The sequence below is a fragment of the Cloeon dipterum genome, chromosome 4 (genome assembly GCF_949628265.1).
Source record: "Cloeon dipterum chromosome 4, ieCloDipt1.1, whole genome shotgun sequence".
NCBI classification, from domain to species: Eukaryota; Metazoa; Arthropoda; class Insecta; order Ephemeroptera; family Baetidae; genus Cloeon; species Cloeon dipterum.
Window position 1 is genome coordinate 8,410,016 of NC_088789.1, and position 23,261 is coordinate 8,433,276.

General features: G+C 41.1%; 1 protein-coding gene across 2 annotated transcripts in view; it reads left to right on the forward strand.

Moving 5' to 3' along the window:
• The window catches only part of Dop2R (dopamine D2-like receptor), a 55,815-nt gene that overhangs the window by 26,807 nt on the left and 5,747 nt on the right, over positions 1–23,261 (forward strand). The window contains exons 3-7 of one of the 2 annotated variants that reach the window (XM_065488929.1): positions 2,820–2,929; positions 6,329–6,581; positions 18,645–18,776; positions 20,885–21,012; positions 22,461–22,590. In XM_065488929.1, the coding sequence (XP_065345001.1) occupies positions 2,820–2,929; positions 6,329–6,581; positions 18,645–18,776; positions 20,885–21,012; positions 22,461–22,590 (753 nt within the window). Of the gene's footprint in view, positions 1–2,819; positions 2,930–6,328; positions 6,582–18,644; positions 18,864–20,884; positions 21,013–22,460; positions 22,591–23,261 lie in introns of both variants that reach the window. The other variant, XM_065488930.1, reaches the window with a different exon arrangement.

Sequence of the window (23,261 nt, forward strand, 5' to 3'; positions counted from 1 at the left end):
TGCAACAACTGACGAGTCGAGTTTCACCGTACAGATAAATATAACTTTCATGGTTTTCAGTTACTGATTACAGCACGTTGAGCGCAATTTTTTGCTTGGTATATTCAGTCATCCTTGCATTGAGAGCAGACTAAACAAGTTTTTCTCTGCCTGACTATAGCTATCTTTCATCATGTTGTTATCATAACTCTTGTGTTGAGCCGAATAAATAACCATCAATATTAATGGCATGCGCAGCAAAAGTTTTTAGGACTTAATAATTTGAGACGCCCGCAGCGTTATACAAACTTAGCAATGGAATCGATTTATCACGAATATTTTACACGAAATATCGGTCCAGCGAGTTTGTTTTCCCGCACTGAATTAGACTCGCAAACGAGTGAATCACGGTTGGCTTCAATTTGCCGAACTGACGCAAAGCGGCTTCACTGTTTAAAAAGCACAAACAGTTAATAATTACCAAACGTGTTTCGGACAGGTGCGACGATCGCGTTAAATCCTCACGGTTCATTTGAGCGTGATTTTTAACGGAGGCAGTGAGTCTCCATGTTTTGACACAGCAACAGTTTGTCGAGCCGGTTTTTGCACACGAAGGCGCGGCCCGCACTTCAGGGGGTCTTGCTCGTCACCTCGAATTTCCACGGGGCAGAGACAGATGCGCGCGAGTGGTTGCTGGCAGCGGCGGTGTAAAATTTTACGACGAAATTCAACCTTTGGGCCCAGCGGCGGCAGCAGTCCCAGCCAGCCAGCCAGCGAGAGCGAGCTCCCAACGTTATTATTGTGACTTTACAATTAGTGGCACGGTCCTGCGGCCCTGGTTGTAAAAATGAAATTACGCTCTGTCAGCCGTTTGCTTCATTTTTTATCCAGTTATTTTTTTGAATAGGTTTTGTCGTGCGCTCGCCACTCGTACACACACAAACTCACTCGCGTCGCCGGTAATTTAGAATTAAAATTTACGCAGCTTGTTGGACTGGCTGTTTGTTGCACTGATGAAGCTCGTTTCTGGCAGTTTAGAAATGAAACAGCGGCTTTTTGTCTCTCACTCTCCCTTTTCGAGTCTGTTCGCGCGCGCCGGCCTTTTTTGGCTTAACGACTTCGGCTCTCTTCTTCTGCGTGGAAAGACAGCTTTTTCCACGGAGGCTAAAAAACCGGGTCGCCATTTTGCGTAATTGAATCCACTCGAGCCAGTTTTAAAGTGAAAAAGTGCTTCAGAGCCGGCAGCGTACACGATGAAAACAAATTTGCTCTGCCTTTTGAATCGCACTAATAATTCTCCTTGCAAATAAAACGCTATCTCCTGCCTTTCCTCCAAAAGCAATAACTGCTAACTTTGGGAATAAATCTCCTGGGGAACTTCTTTATCACTACAGAAGCGGTTCAAAATGACTTAAATGGCAAATATATTTGGGAATTTAATTGAAATTCCAACCGGCAAAACGAGTTTGTAAAAGATTAAACGAGGGGTCTATCAAATTTTATTTGTTTGTGATTCCGGAAGATTTCCTTGCAGAGGATAGCAAAGTAATTTTGAAAAGAAAGCAATTTTGAGGGAGGAAACTAATTTTCTCTCTTTTGATCCGCTGCACCCTGAGGCTTGTTTCGTTGTGAGATTTCCTCTTGACTTCTCTTGATGTCGAGCAAAATTTTGCAGGAGACAGCGTTCTTTGCTCCATTGCTCTAGTTGGAGGAAGATTCCGTTCAACAATGTAAGCACAATTTTTACATTGGATAATCCGATTGTTTGACCGCTCCCAATAAATGGCTGCGATTGAAGAATTCTCTGTGCTTGCATGGCCTGGCTGGCAGAGAATTCCCTGCTACGATGTGTGTGTTACATATGGGAGTTGTTAGTCAGCATTTCTTCTCTCGTTTTCAACCCTTGTGACCTCTTGCACCAACAAATTCCAATGTGCAGAAGTGTCATATAGTCTTATTGGTTAAATCATTGGAGGACTTGAATTGGCATGTAATGAAAAAATTGTCAGCCAGCAAAGAAATCATAGCTGCGCTCTTTCAATCAGACACTTGCTGAAGTAGGCCGACTTCTTGAGCCCAGTAAAAATGGTTGTTTCTCATTCAATATTTGAATGATAACTAGGGTGTAAAACGCAACGAGTTTATTATCTTTCAATTTTGTAATTGAGCTTGTAAACACAGAATCAACAAAATGAATTACTAAACTTGTTTTTACAAAAAATCTTGGTATGGCATTCGTTACACTCAAACTTTTTGCAAATAACACGACAGCAGCTGAAGTTTGTAATTTTTCTATTTTACGGACAGCGCGACTGGCAAGCTATAGCACAATCGGCATAAATTAAAAAGTTACCAATCCTGCTTTTGACGGCAGCTGTGAAAACAGCAGAGGAAATGATTTTTCTGCTATTCGCCTCCGTAAACTTTTTCCGCAGATACACATCCAACAATTTCCAACCGTTTCACGCTGGGTTTCCGGCCTAATCAAGCGCACCAGGAACACCAGCAGCACCATACCCCCGTTTTTATCATTCCCGCCCCGTTGTGTTTGCGTGTGCGAGAAAATCAGGTCGATTCTTTTCGCACAGCAGAAGCTGCATTTTAAAACAAATTAACCCCGTATTGTGCAATGCCAGTCGAGCGTGAAAAATGAACTAGAGGCAGCGTTTTGGGGACGAAAAGGCAAATAAAAGCGGCTGGCGTGCGCAATTTTCCGACTGCTGACCAGCACGCTGACAGTTTTAAAACGCGCGCACACACATATATATACACACACGCCGCCTTTCTTCTTTTCTCTTTGCGCCAGCTTTTGTGCTGAATTCGCATTTTTGTGTTGACAGGTGAATGGGACTTGGGGCCTGCCGACGTTCGTGTGCGACTTCTACATCGCAATGGACGTCACGTGCAGCACTTCGTCCATTTTCAACTTGGTGTCCATTAGCATAGACAGGTATGTATGTACGAATATAAATTTAATTCGTTTGCGCACTGCGTGGTGCACTTGGGCGTGTCCAGGACCCTGCTCCTAATGAGAATTTTAATTACTCAAAGAGGATCCGTTCTACATTTATACGTGCATTCATAATATATGTTATTTAAAATTGTAAAATTGATCCATCAAAAGCTGCTCTCTGTATATATTTATCAATTACGGGGTCGATGGTGAGGGTAGAAAGTGCATTTGAGTTTTATTTAAAATGAATTTGAAAAGAATCGTGGTTCAAACTGATTTTGTTGAATATTCACCAGGATACTGCAGTGCGTGAACCTTCAAAAGTTGCAATTGCATTAAGCCACCAAAAATAGAGCGTTAACTGATGTAAAACTTTTTTTATTTAATTTACCATAGCCTTGGTAGGAATTTAAATAAACTTTTTAGAAAAGATAAAAATAATCTGTAACTGGCACTTCAATCGCCTAAATTGCTAAAACCCCATTTTTCTAATATTTTCGACAGTTGTAGTAATCTGTGAATTCACTCTAAAGATGATTTTGTGTTTTCTGCGTTATTTTAGTGTAAACTGTTGATCTTTAAAAGTCAATTTATGGGATTAAGAAAGTGTTAGACGTAGCTCTCGTCTGTCAAGATCCGGGATTTCAAGCTTTATTATAGCGCACTGAACGAGTAAACACAAGGTGGCTTCCAGCTTAACGCACTGCCAACTCATTTGAGGAAAATCTCGAGAAAACACATAGTGCTCTTTAATGCTCGGCTACGGCATGGAGTAAAACGTGTAGTTCAGAGAGCAGAGTACACAGGCTTTTGTGTACCAACTTACTTCCGAGCGGTATGCATGTGTGCATGCACACTCATGCGAATGTATAGTCGTTTGCCAAACACATATATCGCCGCGCTGTAAAACACAAACTCAGTCAGTTGTTCGCACGAACGACACAATAAACGTCATAATTAGCATTCAAACACTGGCCGCACAATGTGCGACGACATCTGCTGCGCGAACATTTGCACACGCGTTTCCGTGTCGGGGTGAAACGCGTGCCATACAGTTAGACCGAGAGTGGGTGGCTACTGAAATGTTTATCGGCGCGCGTGATCTAAAGAGTCGTTGAGTTTCGTTTGAATCTCGGCCAAACACGCACGACCGTTCCAAGCCTGTTGGTTCGTAACGGCGGGGACACGAGTTCAAAAAGCGTGTAATTGATTAAGCACCAAATCTCGCAGAATATCAATGTTTTGGAATTAGGACCGCGGGTTAAAACATGCGGCTCGTATCCGTTCGTTTACGTTTCCTCTGGGAATTTAGATTTTGCGCCTGCCTTTTGCTCCCGCATTTTCATGTTGAACTCACGCCATGGGAATATTGGAAAAATAACTGGGATGGAAATTTTTGGTCGTGTTTATTTGGCCATGAATAATAAAGGGAAACGGAGCGTGGTGTACTATATATCCGTGTCTATAAAAATATGTATTTTTGTGTTTTTAAAACCGTGTTTACAACAGTTTTCTAGCAGCTTCTTTTATCTTGCCATGATCAGATTGTTTTCCAAAATTCAAAAGAGATCTCTTTCTTTTTGCAGTTTTCCTAGTTTAATAAAGTATTTAACATAATAATTGATTCACTTCATGATTTGATTGACAAAGTTGGATTGTTCCGCTGGGGGGTGATATAGCAGATGGGTTAATTTTGTTAACACAAAATGGAAAACGTGACAAGTGTGTGTTCCGTGAACATGCATCTGTTAGCAAAGAATGACTTCATTCCATTTTTTGTTTGACGATAGAAGGGGTTCAAAGAACTCTGGGAGACCCTAAAATATTAATGATTAACTTTTTAAATTCACCAGCCCCTGGAAGTGAAAATTTGGGAGCAAACTCATCAGCAGAGAGATCTGTGTCTGCCTAATTTTTATTTTCACGTCAGACTGGACTGCATTTAATTTACATCAGTGAATGCTCCAATTAAAAATCTTGATCTCATCTTTGTGCAGAAAGTCAGATGTGACCAAGCCACTTAAAATTCTAATCATTTGCCATGTTGGAAAGTTTTTACGCAGTTCTGACAGATGATTTGGGTCTACGCAGAGAGCAGCCTTACAATGAGGACCTTCCGCAACTTTCGTAATTCGGTCACTATATATGCTCCATAAATAACATTTAAAAACTCATCAGCTCCTTTTACTTTAATGAAAGTGAACCCAAAGAATGTAAACGTTTTTTAATCTACTAATTATTCTGGGTGCCCATTGACCTCCTAATGCAACTTTTATCTTTGCCAATTATCATGAAATTTAAGACTATGGACCAATTTTAAAAATTGGTCCATTAGAGGAATTTCGCATTTCGGAGGCAGAGAGATGGAAATCAACGCAATGGGGCTAATTCAATAGAGATAGCCAACGACCTCAGTTAGATAAAGTTAATCCTGTACTGCCAACTAGATTAGCTAAGTTTGAAGAGCAGCAGCTTTCATTCAGTTAGCAAAGAGGTCTCGGGCAGTTGCAAAGAAGGGCAAATGGACCAATTAAAAGCAACCGAGAGCAAACAGACGAGTATAATTGTTCGTTTCAAGCAAACTAGTAAATTTACTAACGCAAGCACTGAAGCATTCTTTTATCGGTAAAAACTGAGGAGATCTTTTCATGTCAAATTGGGATTTCACGTTCACGGCTTTCCCTGCATGCCAAGCTGACTAAACAGAACAGCCCATATCGGCGGCCAGCACGGAGAGATACACTCAGTTGGCATTTGTGGCTGCCGAGTAAGCCTTATTGGGAAAATCTTCAATGCCGAATTTTATTTGGAGCCGCTTCCCTTAAAAGGAATTTGGCTGCACACAGCATGAAAAAGTTCTGGCGAGATGGGACAGGGGATTTGCGAGATACGCACACACTCGTCGTAGGCAAAAAATGGATTGACGTAAAAGCCTCTCTCTCTCTCTCTCTCTCTCTCTCTCTCTCTCTCACGCACTCGCACGCACGCACGCTCAGGCATCTGTTTGATGAAAGCAGAAACTTTAGGGTAGCCAGACGAGCCCCCATACCGGCGCCGGGGGGTTGGGGAGCGCCGGGAAAAAATCCGTATAATTTATCCGCTCACAGAGACAGTTTTAATTCATCGCGAAAGTGATATGAAAAGGCAGGCATTTCAATAAAGAACACAAAGAGCCGCGCGCCGCCGCGGCGCTCGCACATTAAATTTTGTAATTAACGCTGAGCGAGCGGGACCAGGATTCCGGCTTTTATTAAAAAATTCACGATCCAATCTTTGCCAGCCGGCAGCTTGTGCGAGAGGGCGAAAAGTTTTGTGTGTGTGTGTGCAAGTGAGCCGTGTGATGCGAAAAGTTTGCGGCCAGATGAAAGATTAATTCGAGTCGGGGCCTTTTCGCAGGTACATCGCAGTCACTCAGCCGATCAAATACGCCAAACACAAGAATGAGCGACGCGTGTGGCTCACCATCGGCCTGGTGTGGGTGATTTCGGCCGCCATCGGCTCGCCCATCGTGCTTGGACTGAACAACACGCCGAACCGGCTGCCCGACTTGTGCATCTTCTACAACAGCGACTTCATCATCTACTCGTCCCTTAGCTCCTTCTACATCCCCTGCATTATAATGGTCTTCCTCTACTACAGCATTTTCAAGGTGCGTCTCCTCAATTATATATTATAAGAACGCCCCAGACACGATAAGCCCCGCACGCATTAGCGCGACGAATTAATCCCTCGGCTCGGAGCCATGCCTGTTTCACCAGTTTCAACGCGATTTTTAGCAAATTCCTCAGCAAATCAAGAAATGTCAATTGTTTAAACCATTAGTTTTTTGTTGGCACAGTTAAGTTTGTTTCATATAGGTTTGGGTATTAAAATTTAAATTATATTTTCGGTGTCAAATTGATGCTAATTATTCCAATTTTACCCGTTCGCGCGGGAGGTTATGGAATTTTTCCTTGACCGATTAAGAATGAAAAAGTTTTTAAAATTGGAAAAAACTCCCAATATGGAAGTGGAAATTTCTCTTTTGCTTGCACGACCATAGGGCAAGAAATTTATACTTAAAATTTTTGTCCAATTATAAAATCATATATTCGTTATATTTTCGGATGATGTTTAAACATTTTATTTGATAGAATTTAGTTGTGCTGTATCGATGGCAGGCATTTTATATATATAAAGGAAAAAGCAGTTGAATAAATCAAATGGAAAACTTTTTTACACCCAGCATTAGGCTGAGCATTTTTCAATTGGAAAAATTACCACGTCAAATCAATAGAGCTGTAATTTTCACTATCACTGGGCCATGAGGCTAAAAATTTTCCCATTCAAAAATCAAATATTTGTGAAGTATGTTTTGCAATCAGCTATGTATTATAGCCTGAGTTCCACAATTTTCAATAAAACGGGCCCAAGCTCTTGATTGTAAAATTAAAACCTATTTTTCCTCTCTGCGGAAACTTCTGCATAGGTCTGGGAAAAAATTGGTTAAAAACGCCAATTTCACAATTTCAAATATTTGGATGATTACACGTTTTCAATTTGGTTCCGCTGTTAATAATGAGTGAAAGTATTGAAGCCAAAAATAGCTTAATGAATTTGTTTTTGTCTATCACGCTTTTTGGACCTACGAATTAAAACGCAAAGTAAGCGAATCGAGTGTTTAATTGAAGCCTCAGTTGTTGCAACGGGACCCTCAAACGCAGAGCAACGAAACTTTACTAAAAAACAATCGCTTGTTGTTTGACCCCGACACTGAAAGTCAACCTGCTAAGAGGAAACAAAAGCAAAAACACTGCCTGAGTGTTGCTCTCGTTTGTTACTTCTGCTGGCTAACTGATCAAACAACAGAGAAGGAAAGTTTCCCTCCTCCAGTAACACTGATTGGACAGTTTTTCAACTGGTTGATACTTTTATCGCTGGAGGCTTTGTTCACAGATTGAAATTACGACACTTAATATTGTGGCCCACTGTTGAAAAATAAGGAGCAATTAAAACTTTCTTGGCTCTGCATCAGGATATATGACTTTTGAGTTACGTTTCAAAGCGCTTCGTCGAGCTGTTTTTGTTCTTTTTTGGCACACAAGTCGTCAATTTGATGCGTAAACAAGCACCTGCTAAGGGTGCGTGTGTGGAAAACAGTCGCGCGACAGGGTGAGGCAGCCGTCTAAAATTCACAACAGCGTGCGAGTGACATTCATATTCATAAATTTCGCGAAGTGACTTTGATAACAAAGACTAAAATTAATTGTGTTTGCGCAAGGAGGTTGTGTTATGAAAACAAGTCCTGGATAGGCATTTTGCAACGAAAGAATCCAATTCTGACAATCGCGGGGGCGCCATTCAATTTTCTCGCGTGGGGGCGAAGAGCGGTTTTCGCGCGCGAACTCCACCGGACGATTTTTCATCTCGTCAAATCTGGCGCGGCGTCTCGCTGTTATGTCTATTTTTCGCTTGCGGTCTGCTGGCTCCCACCTTGGTGCAATTGTCGCCGGGCACTCACATATTTCAGGTGGTTTGGCCTGCCTGCCCGCCTCACTCCCGCGCCAGAGACTGAGTGACCACATATGTCAACGTCCAGACCAGAGATATTAAGCGAATTTGCGGCCGGGGGTGCGAAGATCTGGTTTGTTCGATTCGGCCACGCACAAACAACCACCGCTTTTGTCATTTCTCTCCCTGGGTGCTGCCACCGCCATTGCCGCTCGCCACCGAAGGCATTTAATTGAGCCGGCCGAAAGAGCCGCCGGCGTCCACTTGAGCCTTTGTTGGCCGCCCCATGTTTTTCGCATCGAATGCGATATTTATTGGCACTAAAATTGCCAGCTCGACGCAATAAAATCAATCTCAGCTAGATTTTTCCGCCTCCTTGACCACCTCTTGTAATATGAAGCGAGTCGTAAAAGCAAGAAAAATATATATAATAACTATAAATGTGCCCCGACCGAGAACGAGAACAAGTAGTGTTTCATTTGCGGCCAATTTCGCAATTTTTGTAAGTGCGGCCGTGTCTGACTCTTTTGAGTAGAAAGAGAGCGCAAAGGGCACTTGTGTTGGATGTTGAATAGGTAATAATTCTCAGAGAGCTCTCATTATCTCAGTCCTCAGTCCCTTGCTCCACTTTTGATATTCCTCACTTTCAGAAATTAAATAGTTATATAAAATTTTAAATAATAAAAGAATGAAAAACACTTAGATCTATCCTTGTTAGTCAAAAGTTGTAACTTTTTCAGCCTTGACGTGTATAGAAATATTTTTTAAATAATACCGTCGTAATTAAATAAGCATCACTTTTGAAATTTATGACTGTGGTTTTTTTTAAATCTTTCCCACGAATAGGGTGCCAGTTGGAGTTGAAACATGTCAAGGCTACTAAAGTTTCAACTTTTGATCAACAAGGCCAAGTTAGATTAATTTCCACAACGCATTCCTCAAGTGTGTACAACTTCAAGACCTACAAATAATTTTTCTTTTTATGTCTAACCAGATATATATAATAAGGCTATCTTTATTAATTTGACTTTAAATGAAAATATCAACGAATGAGAGTGGAAGATCACCTTTTTCCCTTAAGAAAGAACACGTCACTAGTGTCTGCATTATTCAACGATTTCCAGACCGTGCGCAAATCCAGGGAAATGCCGCGGCACAAACTTGTGCCGCACAAAGCTGAGCAAGTGGACACAAAGAAAATAACTATCGTCTGCCTCTTATTCGAGGCCAGTCATGAAGAAAAATAATAATGCTCTCATTGTTTGCTGCAATAACGACTGGCTCGATTTCTCTGACGATCATCAGCTCTCAACGATTCGGCGAGGCATGATCAAAAACAAAGCCGCCGACAAAGATGGGTGGTGTATAGTCATTGATCGGGCGCGCGTTCGGAACGACCCCCGCCCGCTTATACCCTCTCTCTCTCTCTCTTGCTCGCTCGCTCTCGCTGAAAAGCAATAAAATGAGCGCGGCTCAATCACTCGTGCATAGTAAATACGCGTGCCGGGGAATTATGAGGCAGGCATCCCCCGCACAGTCCTTTCATTCGCAATCTTTCCTCGCCGCTCTCCTCTGTCAAATCAAATCGGGCTCCGGTAAAACGGTAAAAGGGGGTCACAAAAATCATATAAAGTCTCGGCGAAATATTTCATACTGGAGCGAGCGAGAGAGCAAGGGCGAAAAGCCCCGGCACACATATGTGACCTCTATGATTGCGCGCGAGCACTTCATGGGATTCAAGAGAGATCAAATAAAGCATCCACGGGCCCGAGTTATTATGTACTTTGATGCTCGGCGCACCCAACAGCTCGCTCCGGCCGCTCTATCTGCACTGCAGTCCTCTAGCGCGCGAGCTCTGCTGCATTTTGGGCTAAAAAGCCGAATGGGCTTGGAATTATTTGTTACTTGGGCAAACACTGAAATAGAGATCCTATTTTCCTGGTTCATCCGAAAGAAGTGAAAAAGAACCTGAGAATTGGAAATAGGGAACTTTGACTTGAATTTATTTGAGTTTTGTGACTCAAATTTTGAAATACCGTGGCGTTTGATCAAATTACGATCAAATTTTTTTTCTGTGCGTCTATTCAACTTTAAAGCATCAAATGAGATAACGGACTCAATATTTTTGGGATTTCCAAAAGTTGCATGCTAGGGTTGGTTCAGAATGAGCAAAAACATCAAATTTTGAACTTTAGTCGTGTTTAGTTTCTAATTCTTTTTTTTGTAATTGGAGACTGAAATTAAAATTCCGTCAATTTTTCGTTTTTTTTTTGGTTTTTTTTATCAATTTTGATTACATACATAAAGTTGTTATTTGGTTTACTACAATAAGAAACTAATTTGAAACAGATTTCAACTATCCCACCATCATGATCTCTGCTCAGCTATTGACTCATTCAGGTCTTGGGAAAGTTGGTACATACCTTAGACAAATAATTGTGTCCAAAACTAACTAAATACGATACTGTCTAATTTTACCTTAAAACAAACTCATTTAATAACCTCGAAAATATGCACCTACTGCAAACTTACTTTTTTGGACAAAAATTCCTTATAATAATGTCTTTAGTCATCTTTCACGTCAAAACCTTGTCTACAATTCCTTGCCCTTTACAGCACCACCAAAATAGACGCTTTATATAAAATTGAAATTTTGGTGATGAATTCTCATAAGTTGTTTGTAAATGCCTAAGTATATAGGCTGCTGTGCTGAGGAGTTCATCACATTAGTGTTGAATTCCATGCGTAATGCCTTGGTGAAAAGGAAAATGTTTATTTTCTGTGTTGTGAAAGGAAGCAAGAAAATTCTGTAAAAGCAATAAGGAAAATAAGTAGAGAGGTATAACTGCATTAATTTCAACCGTAAGTAAAAACAACGTAGTTTATTATGTCTTCCCCTCGATATAACGTTAACTGCAAGAAACGACAATGAACTTATTACAAACATTTTAACGTCAAGTTGAGTGCATAGTGACTATCAAATGAACAGTAAACTCGCCTCGAACACTATATTGAATGATAAAGAGTACACATAAGTCCAACGAAAACAATGAAACAGAGATGAGAGAGTGGATTTCCAAAGATATGTTGTGAAAAATAAATGTCGATTGGTTAGGATGTAATTCAATCACACTAAAATACTTGAAATTTTTGGCAAAAATTCAAACCCTGAGAACGGAAAATATAAAGTTAAAATACAACAACTGAATGTAGGCCAACAGCCCTGAAACAGCTGTCTTATATCCAGTGAATAAAATATCGCGGTGAAAAGGATTTTCTCCTTCTGAAAAGAAGTTGGGAAACGCATATTGTATTGACTGTGGAAGGGAGCCGATACAGTGCCTGTCTATAAAATATGCAACTCGCGGAAAAGTTCGACAGTGCACGCGGGCGTGCGAGAGCAAAAAGCAGCATCCGCTTTTTGTGCCGATTCTTGACCAAAAGTTGCGGTGCTCGAGCCTCCGCTGGCAGTCTTGGCCAACTTTACAAGGTGGACGAGAGAGGCTGCGGTTTTTTTCGCCGTTACAGGGGTGCGAGTGTGTAGTGTACGCAGAGCAGCAACCCCTGCAGCTCGGTTAGCCGCATCGGGCGGCAGCTAGCCTCGCCTTATTAGCCTGGAGAGGCCGGCCAGCCACTTTTTTGTTCGCGAGGTACAAATTGGCCGGACGGGCCAGCTGCGATTTTGCATGCGCGTCGTCCGGGGCTGTGCGGAGGGGGTGAGGGGCTGCAGGGGCGGCGGACGGGCTTTGAAGTGGCCGATCACCGCACTGCTAGCACACGCCTGCCTGCTGGTGGTTAATTACCGCACGTCGGCCGTGTGCTAAACTAGTTTTTGCCGGCATTATGCAAATGATGTAACGTGCAAGTGTCGGGCGTATTTGTTTGTTTGTTTGTTCATTCGTTTGCAAACGCAGAAATTGAATGAAATAATTATAAAAGGCGGGCGTGAGCCGTTTGATTTGAGCCGGCGGCGGGCTGCCTTTCGACCTCGGCCGCCAGTTCGCAGTTGGTGCACGGATATTTGATCTGTACCAAAGCAGGCAGCCCCGGGCAGGATTAAAGCCGAAATCGATGAATAACTTTGGATTAAAAGCGAATATTCACACATTTGCGGCTACTAAATGCCAGCTTTTACTTTTCTGCTGAGTAGATTTGGCTCCCCCAAGTTTTCGCGCAGATTGACAATCGGCAAAACTTGCACGAAATCGCCGGCTGAAGCTGGTTTTTGATTGAAAACTCAATCAAATATACAGACCAATGGGGAAACTTTTTTGCATGAATTCTAAGAGCGTCCATAAATATCAAAACTCAACAAATGAAATCAGCATTGCTTACGATGCCGAAAATATCGCTGTTTTATTCGTTTCATCTGTTATCCAATTTATGTCAAAAAATTCCAATAAAATTACTTTCTAAATTCATTTTTAAGCAATAATGAGATTTATGCGATGAAATGAATTATTCTAATAGGCTATTTTGGTAACTTATTAAGATGTTTTTTCTCTACGGCAAAAAGACGAATATTTTGAGACGGGGGTATGGCTGTGAGGCTAATTTAGACGGTTTCTCCTGTGGGGATGTTTAGCCAAATAGATGATAATATGTCTTAATTTCTTTTGATTGTCGTTTATTGATGAGCTTAGCAATTATACAGTAATATTACAAATACAATGTAACATAAATTTATTACAAAAGAACAAGTGGTATAAACAATCGAATATATATACGCAATATAATAGCGATTCAAATATTATATCAATCATAAATTATCACATAAGAGCAGCTTACTCCGTATATGTATGGTCGGGTCTATCGTTGTTACATTACATCTTAGCAGAGTAGCTTCTAGAATACGCGAGACTTAATCTCCCGGCCGGAAAGCGAGTAGGTAACATGACCATTGCGTGCGTAGATGGATCGGTCAGTGAAAGGTGGAAGGTTGAGAAGCGCTTATCATACAGTAAAAGCAATATCTATCGGGGCGAGATTGATACAAACTTGATTTATGCCAGAATGTACGAGGACCGCTACATTCTCACCATCCCAGGTGAATTTCTTCGTGGTTAAATTGTTAAAGCTAATAAAATAGATTATACACTAAGCAAATAACCAACTTCTTTTTCTCTAGGATTAAGATATTTCAAAAGCATGATTTGAGAATGTCCCAAAAAATCTTTGAGAAGGTTTAGCTTTTTAATTATATAGTATTCTCGGAAGGAAATTACGGGTTTCGAGTATTTTAGAAGGTTTTGTGTTCTTAAATGTTATGAGTCATGAACAATAAACAACAAATCAATAAAGTTGTGATAAATATGGCCCAAAAGATTCAATTAGTGACATGCAGAAAAGAGTCTTAATACCCAACGTTGCAATTTAATAAAGCCTCTCATTTTATGTGTTGGCTGTCAAAAAGTTTGACACCAATTGCGAAACGTGGAATGTTTGGAGGAGGCTGTCTATATATGTATACATAACACAACATAGGGAGGAATGTTTGCCAAGTATGCAGTCTAAATTAGGCGCTATCATCTCCGGTAGCTATATATTGGGCGGCCGAAGTTCGGACTTAATGAAAACCGTGCAACATATGCGTCAAATGTCGGAAGATATTTGCTTAAATTAAAGTTGCGAAATTACTTTTTAGCATACTGCTAATTGATTTCAATTCGATTCCGTTGATTTTTCTATAACAAGTAAATACATTTAAAACACGATATCACAAAAATCACGCAATTGGAGACATTTAGGTATTTATTTTGTAGTATTAGCGAGCAACCCGCTGAAACCCATGATCGGAATAATAGTAAAAGTTACCCCAACCACTCGCCACACTACAGCCTATGCTAAATAACATTTAATATCAAGTACATTTTAAAATATTTGGGAAACTCGGAACTCGGACACAATTTAATTATGGACGGGAGGGAGTTCCATTGCTGCGTGACTCGGAATGAAAACGAGTGCAAACCGAGGTCAGTGCTTGCGCGAGGAGGAATCAGTCTGTGTTCGCCGTCCGCATTTCTTATTGTTCTGCTCACCAAAATGCGTTTCATTGATTTGTATAATATTGGCAAAAGTAAAAGGCGGTGCGAGAGCAGAGTTTCAGCCTGTGTGAATACACTTTTATCTGATAAATGCGAACACCGTCAGCAGCGTCAAACGAAGCGTTCCCAGTGGAACCGACGCTCTGCGGGTTGCCTAAATTCGAAACGCTCTCTCACTCACAGCAGCAGACGCACGAAATTTGATTTCCGCTTAATCAACGGAACTCATTCCAACCAGTTTGTTTTGCGAGCGTAACCCTTCTACACAAATTCATCCTGCCGACTAACAACCACATTTCCAGCCGTGAGAGTGATCCCACTAATAGTTAATTTGTTTCCTGCTCATCAGTCTAATTCTGGCGCCATCAAAACGCCAGTTAAAACGACGAGCACGTGATTCCGGAGCTGGGCGAGCAGGAATTCACAATGGCCCTGCAAAGAGCGCGACTTTTAGATCATTTGCAGCATAAGTTGGCACTTCAAAAGCATCGGCGGGCGTGTGTATGTGCCGCCGCGAGTGAAACTAAAACCCAATTTTACGCCTGGAGGGTGCCACTAAATTTAGACTTTCGTATGTACGCGGCCCGCTCGCTCCACATGACAGTTTGAGCGGAAAATTAAATTTTAAATTGCTTTTAACATGGGCAACACGTCCGCAAAGCACTCTCAGGTATCAAAATTTGACTCGGGCCCGCACTGCACACGCCGTCAAATTCGGAGCACGCGTTTTATGTAACTCATTTTGAGTGTTATTATCACGCGTGATATTTCCATTTACTCCACGCTCTGCAATTTTATGGGCTCGATAGAGATGAGAACGCCCAGGTGAGCGATTACTATCTTGCTTTATAGGACACGCTAAAAGATGAAATCACCTGTGGCAAAGTACACAAGCAGTTAAACCAACACTACCTGGCGTAAAACTATCAGGAAATTGAGCAAGCTATTAACCTAAGAGGTAAACTCGAATGTTTTCCATCAAAATTAACTGTCTCCAGATTGCTCAACGACAAAGTAAATAATCCTAAATTCGACGTACTTTCATTACGTCAAATTGATCACATTTGTGAACTTAAAAGCGTCTTTGCCGAGTAATTGATTGGTTTGCTAGCCGCACATAGAATGAAATGGTTGACTGCATACATATTATAGTGCTCAAGTACCGGGGAAAACTTTCCAAGTGCTGTATTATTCTCGATAGTACAGAATTTGCATTGCCTGAGAATAATAAATTTAAGAATCCCCTCCAAAGTTAGATCGAATCAATGCCAAGTGAATTTTAATCGTCTGGAAAATATTTTTCTTGAACAAGGTTCAATTGGAAATTTATTACTAATAGCTATTTGTAGCAAAAATAATTTGGAAATAAGATGCAAGCGCGGATATAAACGGGAAGAACTTAATTATTCACTCTGATTAGGACAATCTGTGACGGGGTATTAAACCCTCAGCAGCCTTTGATAAGGACTTAATCATTAATGAGGAGGGGAACATGCATCTTCAACGCACCAATCTGAAACACCATTCTGTTAGCCAGCAGCTTGTGCATCAGATCAAAACGCGTTGCATGAGTCTTATAACTTCTCAAAATTGCTGATAGATGCCAATGAAACACGAGAGGTTGTCATAACTTTTCAGCTAAATTAATTTCAACTGAAAAATGTGTGGATTATTGCAAAAATTATTATACGCTATTTAAAGGAAACTTCGACCCTATAGCAAAAAAGCAAGCTGCGAACCAACGTCACAGATTTTTGTCTAAATTAAAAAAAAACCCGCAGAGAAACACATCATTTTGAGGAAATCCGTGAAAAAGCTGAGTTTTGATTTGCGATTGTTGGAAAAATTATCACTTCCCTGTCTGTCTTAAAATACAATTTTTAATTATTCTCATTAAAGGTCGCACTCATGAATGTAAGCAAAATATTTGTTTACGTTTTTTATATATATGAATAATAAAACGTATGTATTGCATTAATAAAAATCAAGACTCGCACGACACGACACACCTCTAATATTGAATTGATAAATTTTGCTCTGCATTTAGAGCCACAAGATTAAATTTATAGCGCACAACGCGTGTGAAATTCATAACCTGAATTAATTACAGCCTCAGTTTCTAATTACTTAGCCTCGCATGAAGTGGGTCAAATTGCGGGGACTTTCTGCTCCTGTTGATCCGCAGCAGTCCCATTTGGAGGGTGTTGGTATATAAGTCAATTTACAAACAATGCTAACCATGCATGATCCACATCCCCTGCGGTTTGGAGAGTCAGCTTGCCAATTTGCATTATGTACCGAGGCGCAACTCGGTGCCACCGCGGTCGGCCTCTGACATTTAAAAAGTTGCATCCTCTCGCAAAACAAAAGTTTATCCGCGCGCACACGGCCAGTTGGTCGGCGGCGGCGAAATGAACCCCTTGTAGCCCCCCGCCGGCACTAAATAAAAGATGAGAGAACCCACAAAACGCCGTATGCTTCTGACCGTCCCTTTTCCTGCTGAAAATCTTTGCCGCCCACCTCGAGCCCTTCGCAAAAGCGCACCGGCCAGTTTCCCAAAAAATACGCTACCTCAAACCCGAACGGGGGATTAGCATTTGCACAAGCGCGCGCTCGGCAAACAGCAAGAGAAAGACAACAAGAACACTTGACGAGAGCCTTTTTGCTGGAAATTCGTGGAGGAAAAGGTTTCAGAAATTTTATCGAATGCGATTTTAAACGTCTCCCTCGTTATTTTTGCCTGCCGGCTTATTTGAATATTCTGAATTTTTTTGCTTTTCTGAATGCAAGAATTATTTTTGCATTTCCATAAAAAATCAAGTACCAAGGGGTTGGTTTGAAATGCAAATTGCGCGTGATATATTTTTCCAAATGCGCGCCCATTAGCTCTGATTTTTTTGTTCGCTTTTTGTTTGTTCAGCCGAGCCCTCTATTTATTATGCAAATATTTTAATTGGACCTCGCAGGACGTGTGATGAATAATAAGCAACGTCGAAAATAAAGTTCCTGGTCCCTTTTTTAATGTAACAGCTTCCATAAAAAGCAGCGGTTCACATAATAGAGACATCATAATATCGACTAAAAAGCTTCGCATGACTGATAATTATAAGAAGTTTGTTAACATAAAGATTATAAATAGACGCTTGATTTGTGATGCATTTTATGAAACTCAAACAATGATGAATGGGAATTGGAGGGTGCCGAATTTTGAAGATAGACATGTATTTACTCGATTTGCATGCCATGGATATCACTATTTGTTCTGTGCAACTCAGATGTACCATTATGAACCTCAGGAGATTTGTAAATGTAGATTTTGTGGAGAACAGTGTGAAAAAAATCATATTTTGAAATGTGTAGTAAAAAGAATTAGTTTAAGAACAGCAGCAAAGACTTGTAAGAATTGATTGTATAGGATTAGTGTCGCACGCATATATGCGTTTAATAATAAATTCATTCAAAAGCTTCGCATAAATGAGAGCAAAACTGCTTTTATTAAAGAAGCCATTTTTGTATACTTGTATATCTCAACTTGACTGAAATTAAAAAATCCTTACTTTACCTGGATGGTGATAAATTTTAGGAAAAATTTCACAATTTGTAGATTTTTACGCTTGAAAAATGTTGCTTGATTTTATTGGAAGAAAAAATTCGACAGGTTTACTTTGGTGGGTGTAAAAAAATAGCCGATGATTTTTTGATACAGTAGGATAAGGTTTATCACGATAGACTTGCATAGAAAGACTTTTTAACAAAAAATTATAAAGCTTTATACTTTAAAATTGTATTACAACGAAAAATCTTAATTTGAAATATTATTGCGAGTCGTGACTTTCCATAACGTGCCAAGCGGCAATTGATTGATCATAGCTCTAGCTCTAAAAGGATCAAAGTGCTACAAAATATTAAATAATTTTCTTACATAAAAAAGATTATTTAGTAAGGAAAGGACCTAAACTGTAAAAAATATTTAACCCAGCGAAAAGCTGTTTCTCCAATTCAACGTCTGTACACAGATTATATAGATTAGATTTAGGTAATTTTATTAGATAAATTAGATTTTACTGTTATGAATGGGTAAAATCGCCAAAATTGGTTGATTATAAACATAATTTTTGGGGGTACACTAAGTAGTGCAATTTTGAAACTAAAACATTCGTGTTGCGTGTTTGTTGCAGGCGTTGCGTTCGCGGGCGCAAAAACAGCGGGCGGCGCGCAAGTCGAACCTGGCGGACAGCATGCCTGGCGCCGTGATCGAGAACCTGGCGCAGACGCGGCGGCTGGCGGAGACGGCGCTGGTGGGCGCCGGGGTAAGTGCCGGCGCGTTGCCCTTGCCCTCGACCACCTCACTGACCCTCGACGAGGACAAGCCGACCAACACCGGCAGCGGATCTCAGGTGCCCTCCCACGTGCTGATGCTTTCGTCTGTCTCGTCGTGTTTGTGTCTAGCTGCTGCCCAGACGGCACCATCCCCCCACCCTCCCACCCCTTTTGCACTTTCCGCCTAATCGCCCCGCGAGATAGATTAACTTGCACACATACACTCACACTGTCGGCCGCACCTGCCGCGCCATGCATGACCTTTTTTCTGCAATCCACTTAATGGCGTCACACGCTCTTTCTCTCTCTCTCTCTGCTCCGGAAAAAGAGGGTCGAAAACTGTGTGGCAGGCTTGAGGAATGACACTTTTCCCCCCGAGTGGAAATGATTCGTCGATTTATAGGGCAAATTAGAATGGAAATGGCGTTGCACGAGGCCGGCTTAATGGAGTGTAGCCAACTTTTTCTGCGAGACCACTCTCTGCGACTCCTCTAATCAAGGTTAAAAATCTAGATCATTATTGGCTCTTGCACAGCAGCAGGCGTCGGGTCAGACGCCGCTTTCTTATCAGCTCTACTCAATGTTTGTGCTTGCGGAAAATGCGGAGCGGGTTTTTGCATGAAAACACCATTAGCTGCTTAATTCCAGCCATAAATATTCAAACAAGTGCTGTATCAGGAACATTCAAATTTTTGCTTTGTTGATACTGCGCAAAATTTACATTGAAATTCGGTCAGAAAGAACGAGCCAAATTTTGGATGTTCTCTCTCTCTCTCTCTCTCTCTCTCTCTCTCGCTGCGAAAGAATTATTTTCGACCTTACAATACTCAATTCTAATTTAAAGGGGCTATGCTCCAAATAATTGTTGATTCAGAATGGATTGGATAATAAAAAAATTAGAGCAGTTAAAATGTCTCGCACGTTCTTTGGACTGGACAACTGTTGTTTCGGCTGCCCCTAATTGTAAGGCCCAATCAGCATATCAGCAGTACTTAAGCTGCTACAAAATAAAGTCTGAGTTTTGAACTACCAGCCGTTGGAAGCGATTAACTGCACTAAGTTTCTGAGTTTAATGAAATAAGAAGACAAGTGACGAATTTCAAGAACGTTACCACTCACTCTCCAGACGATGCAACTGTCTAACACAAAACTCACTGTTACAAAAATATCACTTTTGCCATCTTTCCAGATTAAAAGAAGAACAAGAAGTGAATTAAAATCGAACAATATTTCACCCTTTTCCTATTAATGAACATTAAAATAATGTGGTTTAAGTTAATTTGAAAATAACTATTCCATATGCTTGAAAAACAATGGCTGCGCAGGTAAAAAATGAATAGAAAAGGTAAGCTTTGCACTTTAAATCTCTGAATTGGACTAGTGAATTCGATTAGAGAGAGTTGTGTTGTTGGGTGGATGAATGGTGAGGTTTTACAACATTTTGTCACTACTTGTTCTCTATTTGAATTGCGCTCAGCAGTGGATGCAATCGTTTCCGATGGCTGGTTATTCAAAATCCTCGTCTGCAGTTAATGCTGCGGCGTGGAATTTTTGCTGGTTGAGTACCGTTGATGAGGCCTGGGGGCCGGAAACTGGAACAGCTTGCTGTACAATGCAATATAACGCGTGAAGTAATTTGCTCTTCCATCATTTCAATTTTATCTGCTTATCCTGGCCAATAAAGCCATATAGATAAAAAGCCATTTCAAATTTATGTTATGGCTAAAATTTAAATTTGGCAAGAGAGATTTTCTGATATAAAGTTTGGCCTTGCTTGTTTAATAAATTAATTGAGAGGGAGAGAGACAGACCACTTTAACCACATTTCCACATTCGGCACATAAATTCAGTAGCCGACTCAATTTCTGCGAGAAAGCCCGTTCTCTGCGCTAACTGTTTCCCTCAAATAAGTCTGTGGTAAACCCGCCATTCATCTTGGCCTAAGCCCGGAAAATGCGCAGAATAAATCAAGTTGGCCCGCTTTCGTGCATTCCTCCAGCCTGCTCAATGCACCTCAGTGTCCGTCGTGATGTGTGCAGCCGAAAAAAGGCTGTGTGTGTTCGAAACGCTAAAGCCGTGCGCTTTGTCCAACTGGCAGGACGAGGACGACTACGACAAAGACGACGAGCCAGAGAACGAGCAGTCGATTGACGACTGCCACGTCATCGCCAACGACAAATCCATCGAGTTCATCCTGGCGACGGTGGTCGAGGAGGAGGCAGCCAGGTATTTTTCCTATTATATGCAGAGTATCAGGCGCACGTGGCAAATCCGTGTTTCCTCCGTCACTTGACAAAACTTGTTCGCCCCAGCCCCAGACACATACGCGCGGTCCTAAAAGCTTTCCCACTGCCTTTACTATGTAAATGGATTCTGATACCCAGAATCGCAAGCTGCTTTTGCTCTCTCGTCCCTCGTCCCTCGCAACGCGTGTTGAACAGGGTGTTGTGTGTATTTGGTATGCAACCAGCACACTCACGCACACGCCAATGTCCACCGCCATGCATCCACCCTATGCTGGATATCGTCACGTTTTTGTTAAGCCCTTCGAAAACAGGCTAGTCACTGGCGTTTTTATTTTTTGGTCGGCGACACGTTCGCTCGCCTCCCCGGGCGCACAGGTTAACTCCGTCAAAAGACGAGCTGAGTAGTGATAAAAAGTCGCCACGGAGTTTTGCTGATTTTTTGCTGTACACCATTTCATTTTTTGTCCGTTGCCAGAATTTTGATGCAGTACATTCGGGCGTCTTGTTTTCTGTCTTTTTATAGCTAATGCGGGTAAAGTTTGATGTTGTTATCTTTCTACTCTCTCTTGTCCAATTTGGCAAAGTTTAATGCATAAAATAAATAAAAAGATTACGCATGCGTGTCAAAAATAGTAAATGAAGATAATGATCTTGAGATAAACGGGAATTAAAACAAACTTTCGGTTGTGCCATTAACATATTAAAATAAATTAAAATCAAGTTTTCCATTTTAAAACATTTTAATTTATTATAATTTTTTTGCATTTTTTTTTAATTTTAAGGTTTATTAATTCAACATGCATCATTTTAAAAACAGCATGGTCTGGACTCTATGTTAACTGTTAATATATATATATATATATATATATATATATATATATATATATATATATATATATATATATATAATTTTGGCGATCTTTGACATTATATTGTTTAATTAGATGGATGAATTGCTAGTTAAACCAGGATTACCAGGAATGATAGAGATGCATATATTTGTAATTAATTGCAACCGTGCTCTATGCTGCTATCGAATATTGATTTTCACTTAGTTAATAAATTTCCTGTTCCTTTTACGATATAATTAAAAAAATAATATATTTTTTTACTTGGGCTAGTGGATGTAGCTTTTTGTAAATTTATTATAAGTTTAATTTGAACAGATTTTCCTATTATTCCTAATTTATATTGCAGTTGATATGCTTTTTGCAGGAAACGATTTAATGCATTCAACGGCAACTCCAATGAACAATCAAATCACTAGCTGCCCTTGTTCCGCAGTTCACAAATAATTAAAATGAAAATGCTAGTGTCGTGTTTATTCCATTATGCCTCCGTGTCGCATCCATTTTAATTGCGTCAGCAAATGTGTGTTTGTGTTTTATATAGTGCAGTGACATGGGCGGATTGTCGTGTTGCCCACAGGAACCCGCTGCCAGCGAAGTTGCGTTCGGACGCCAACGGCAACAACGACTCAGGGTACGCGGCGTCGCACATCGAGGAGCCGGCGTGCGTGCAGCCGGCGGGCAGTCCTGCGGGCAGTCCGCGCGCAAAGGTATACACAATTGCACTCTCCAGACACTCGTGCCCTCAGTTGTGCAGGCAGAAGAAAATTAAATAACAATTGCGTCTGCCGGCGGTGCTAAATAATTGACGAGAGCCCCGGTTTAGCTGGCTGGGGCTTGTCGTGCCTTTCAAATTTAATACAAAGCCCGCCTCAATTATTTACCGCGCAGACTTGTTGAATATTTCAGGACGCACGGCCTAATTAGAGCTCAGCAGCGTGGCAATCGAATCCATGACTATTTCAGCTTTCACCACGACGACCGCTTTCCTTAATATGCTCGGCCACATCTTCTGCCCACGGGGCACTTAAAGACCGCTTACACACCAATTCCGTTGGCCTGGCCGGAATGGCTAACTTTGTTCACCCTCATTCGCTTATGAAATGCTATCCGATGCAGGTGGCCACAACTCAGCAGTTTCAGCAGTTCGTCTACGCACGTGTGCACATTCAATTATAGTTTTTTTAGCCCCGAAAACCGTTTGCCAAATTACTGACGTTGAGACCCTGACACGACCGACTATTTTTTGCCCATGCCAGGTGGGCACTAACACTAATTGCACATTTTGGATACTTCTGAGCCACACTCAAAACCACGTAAATTTGCCAAAACCGTCCGGACTGTCCGTCTAATTCGACCAGTATTTCATGCTTTTCATTAA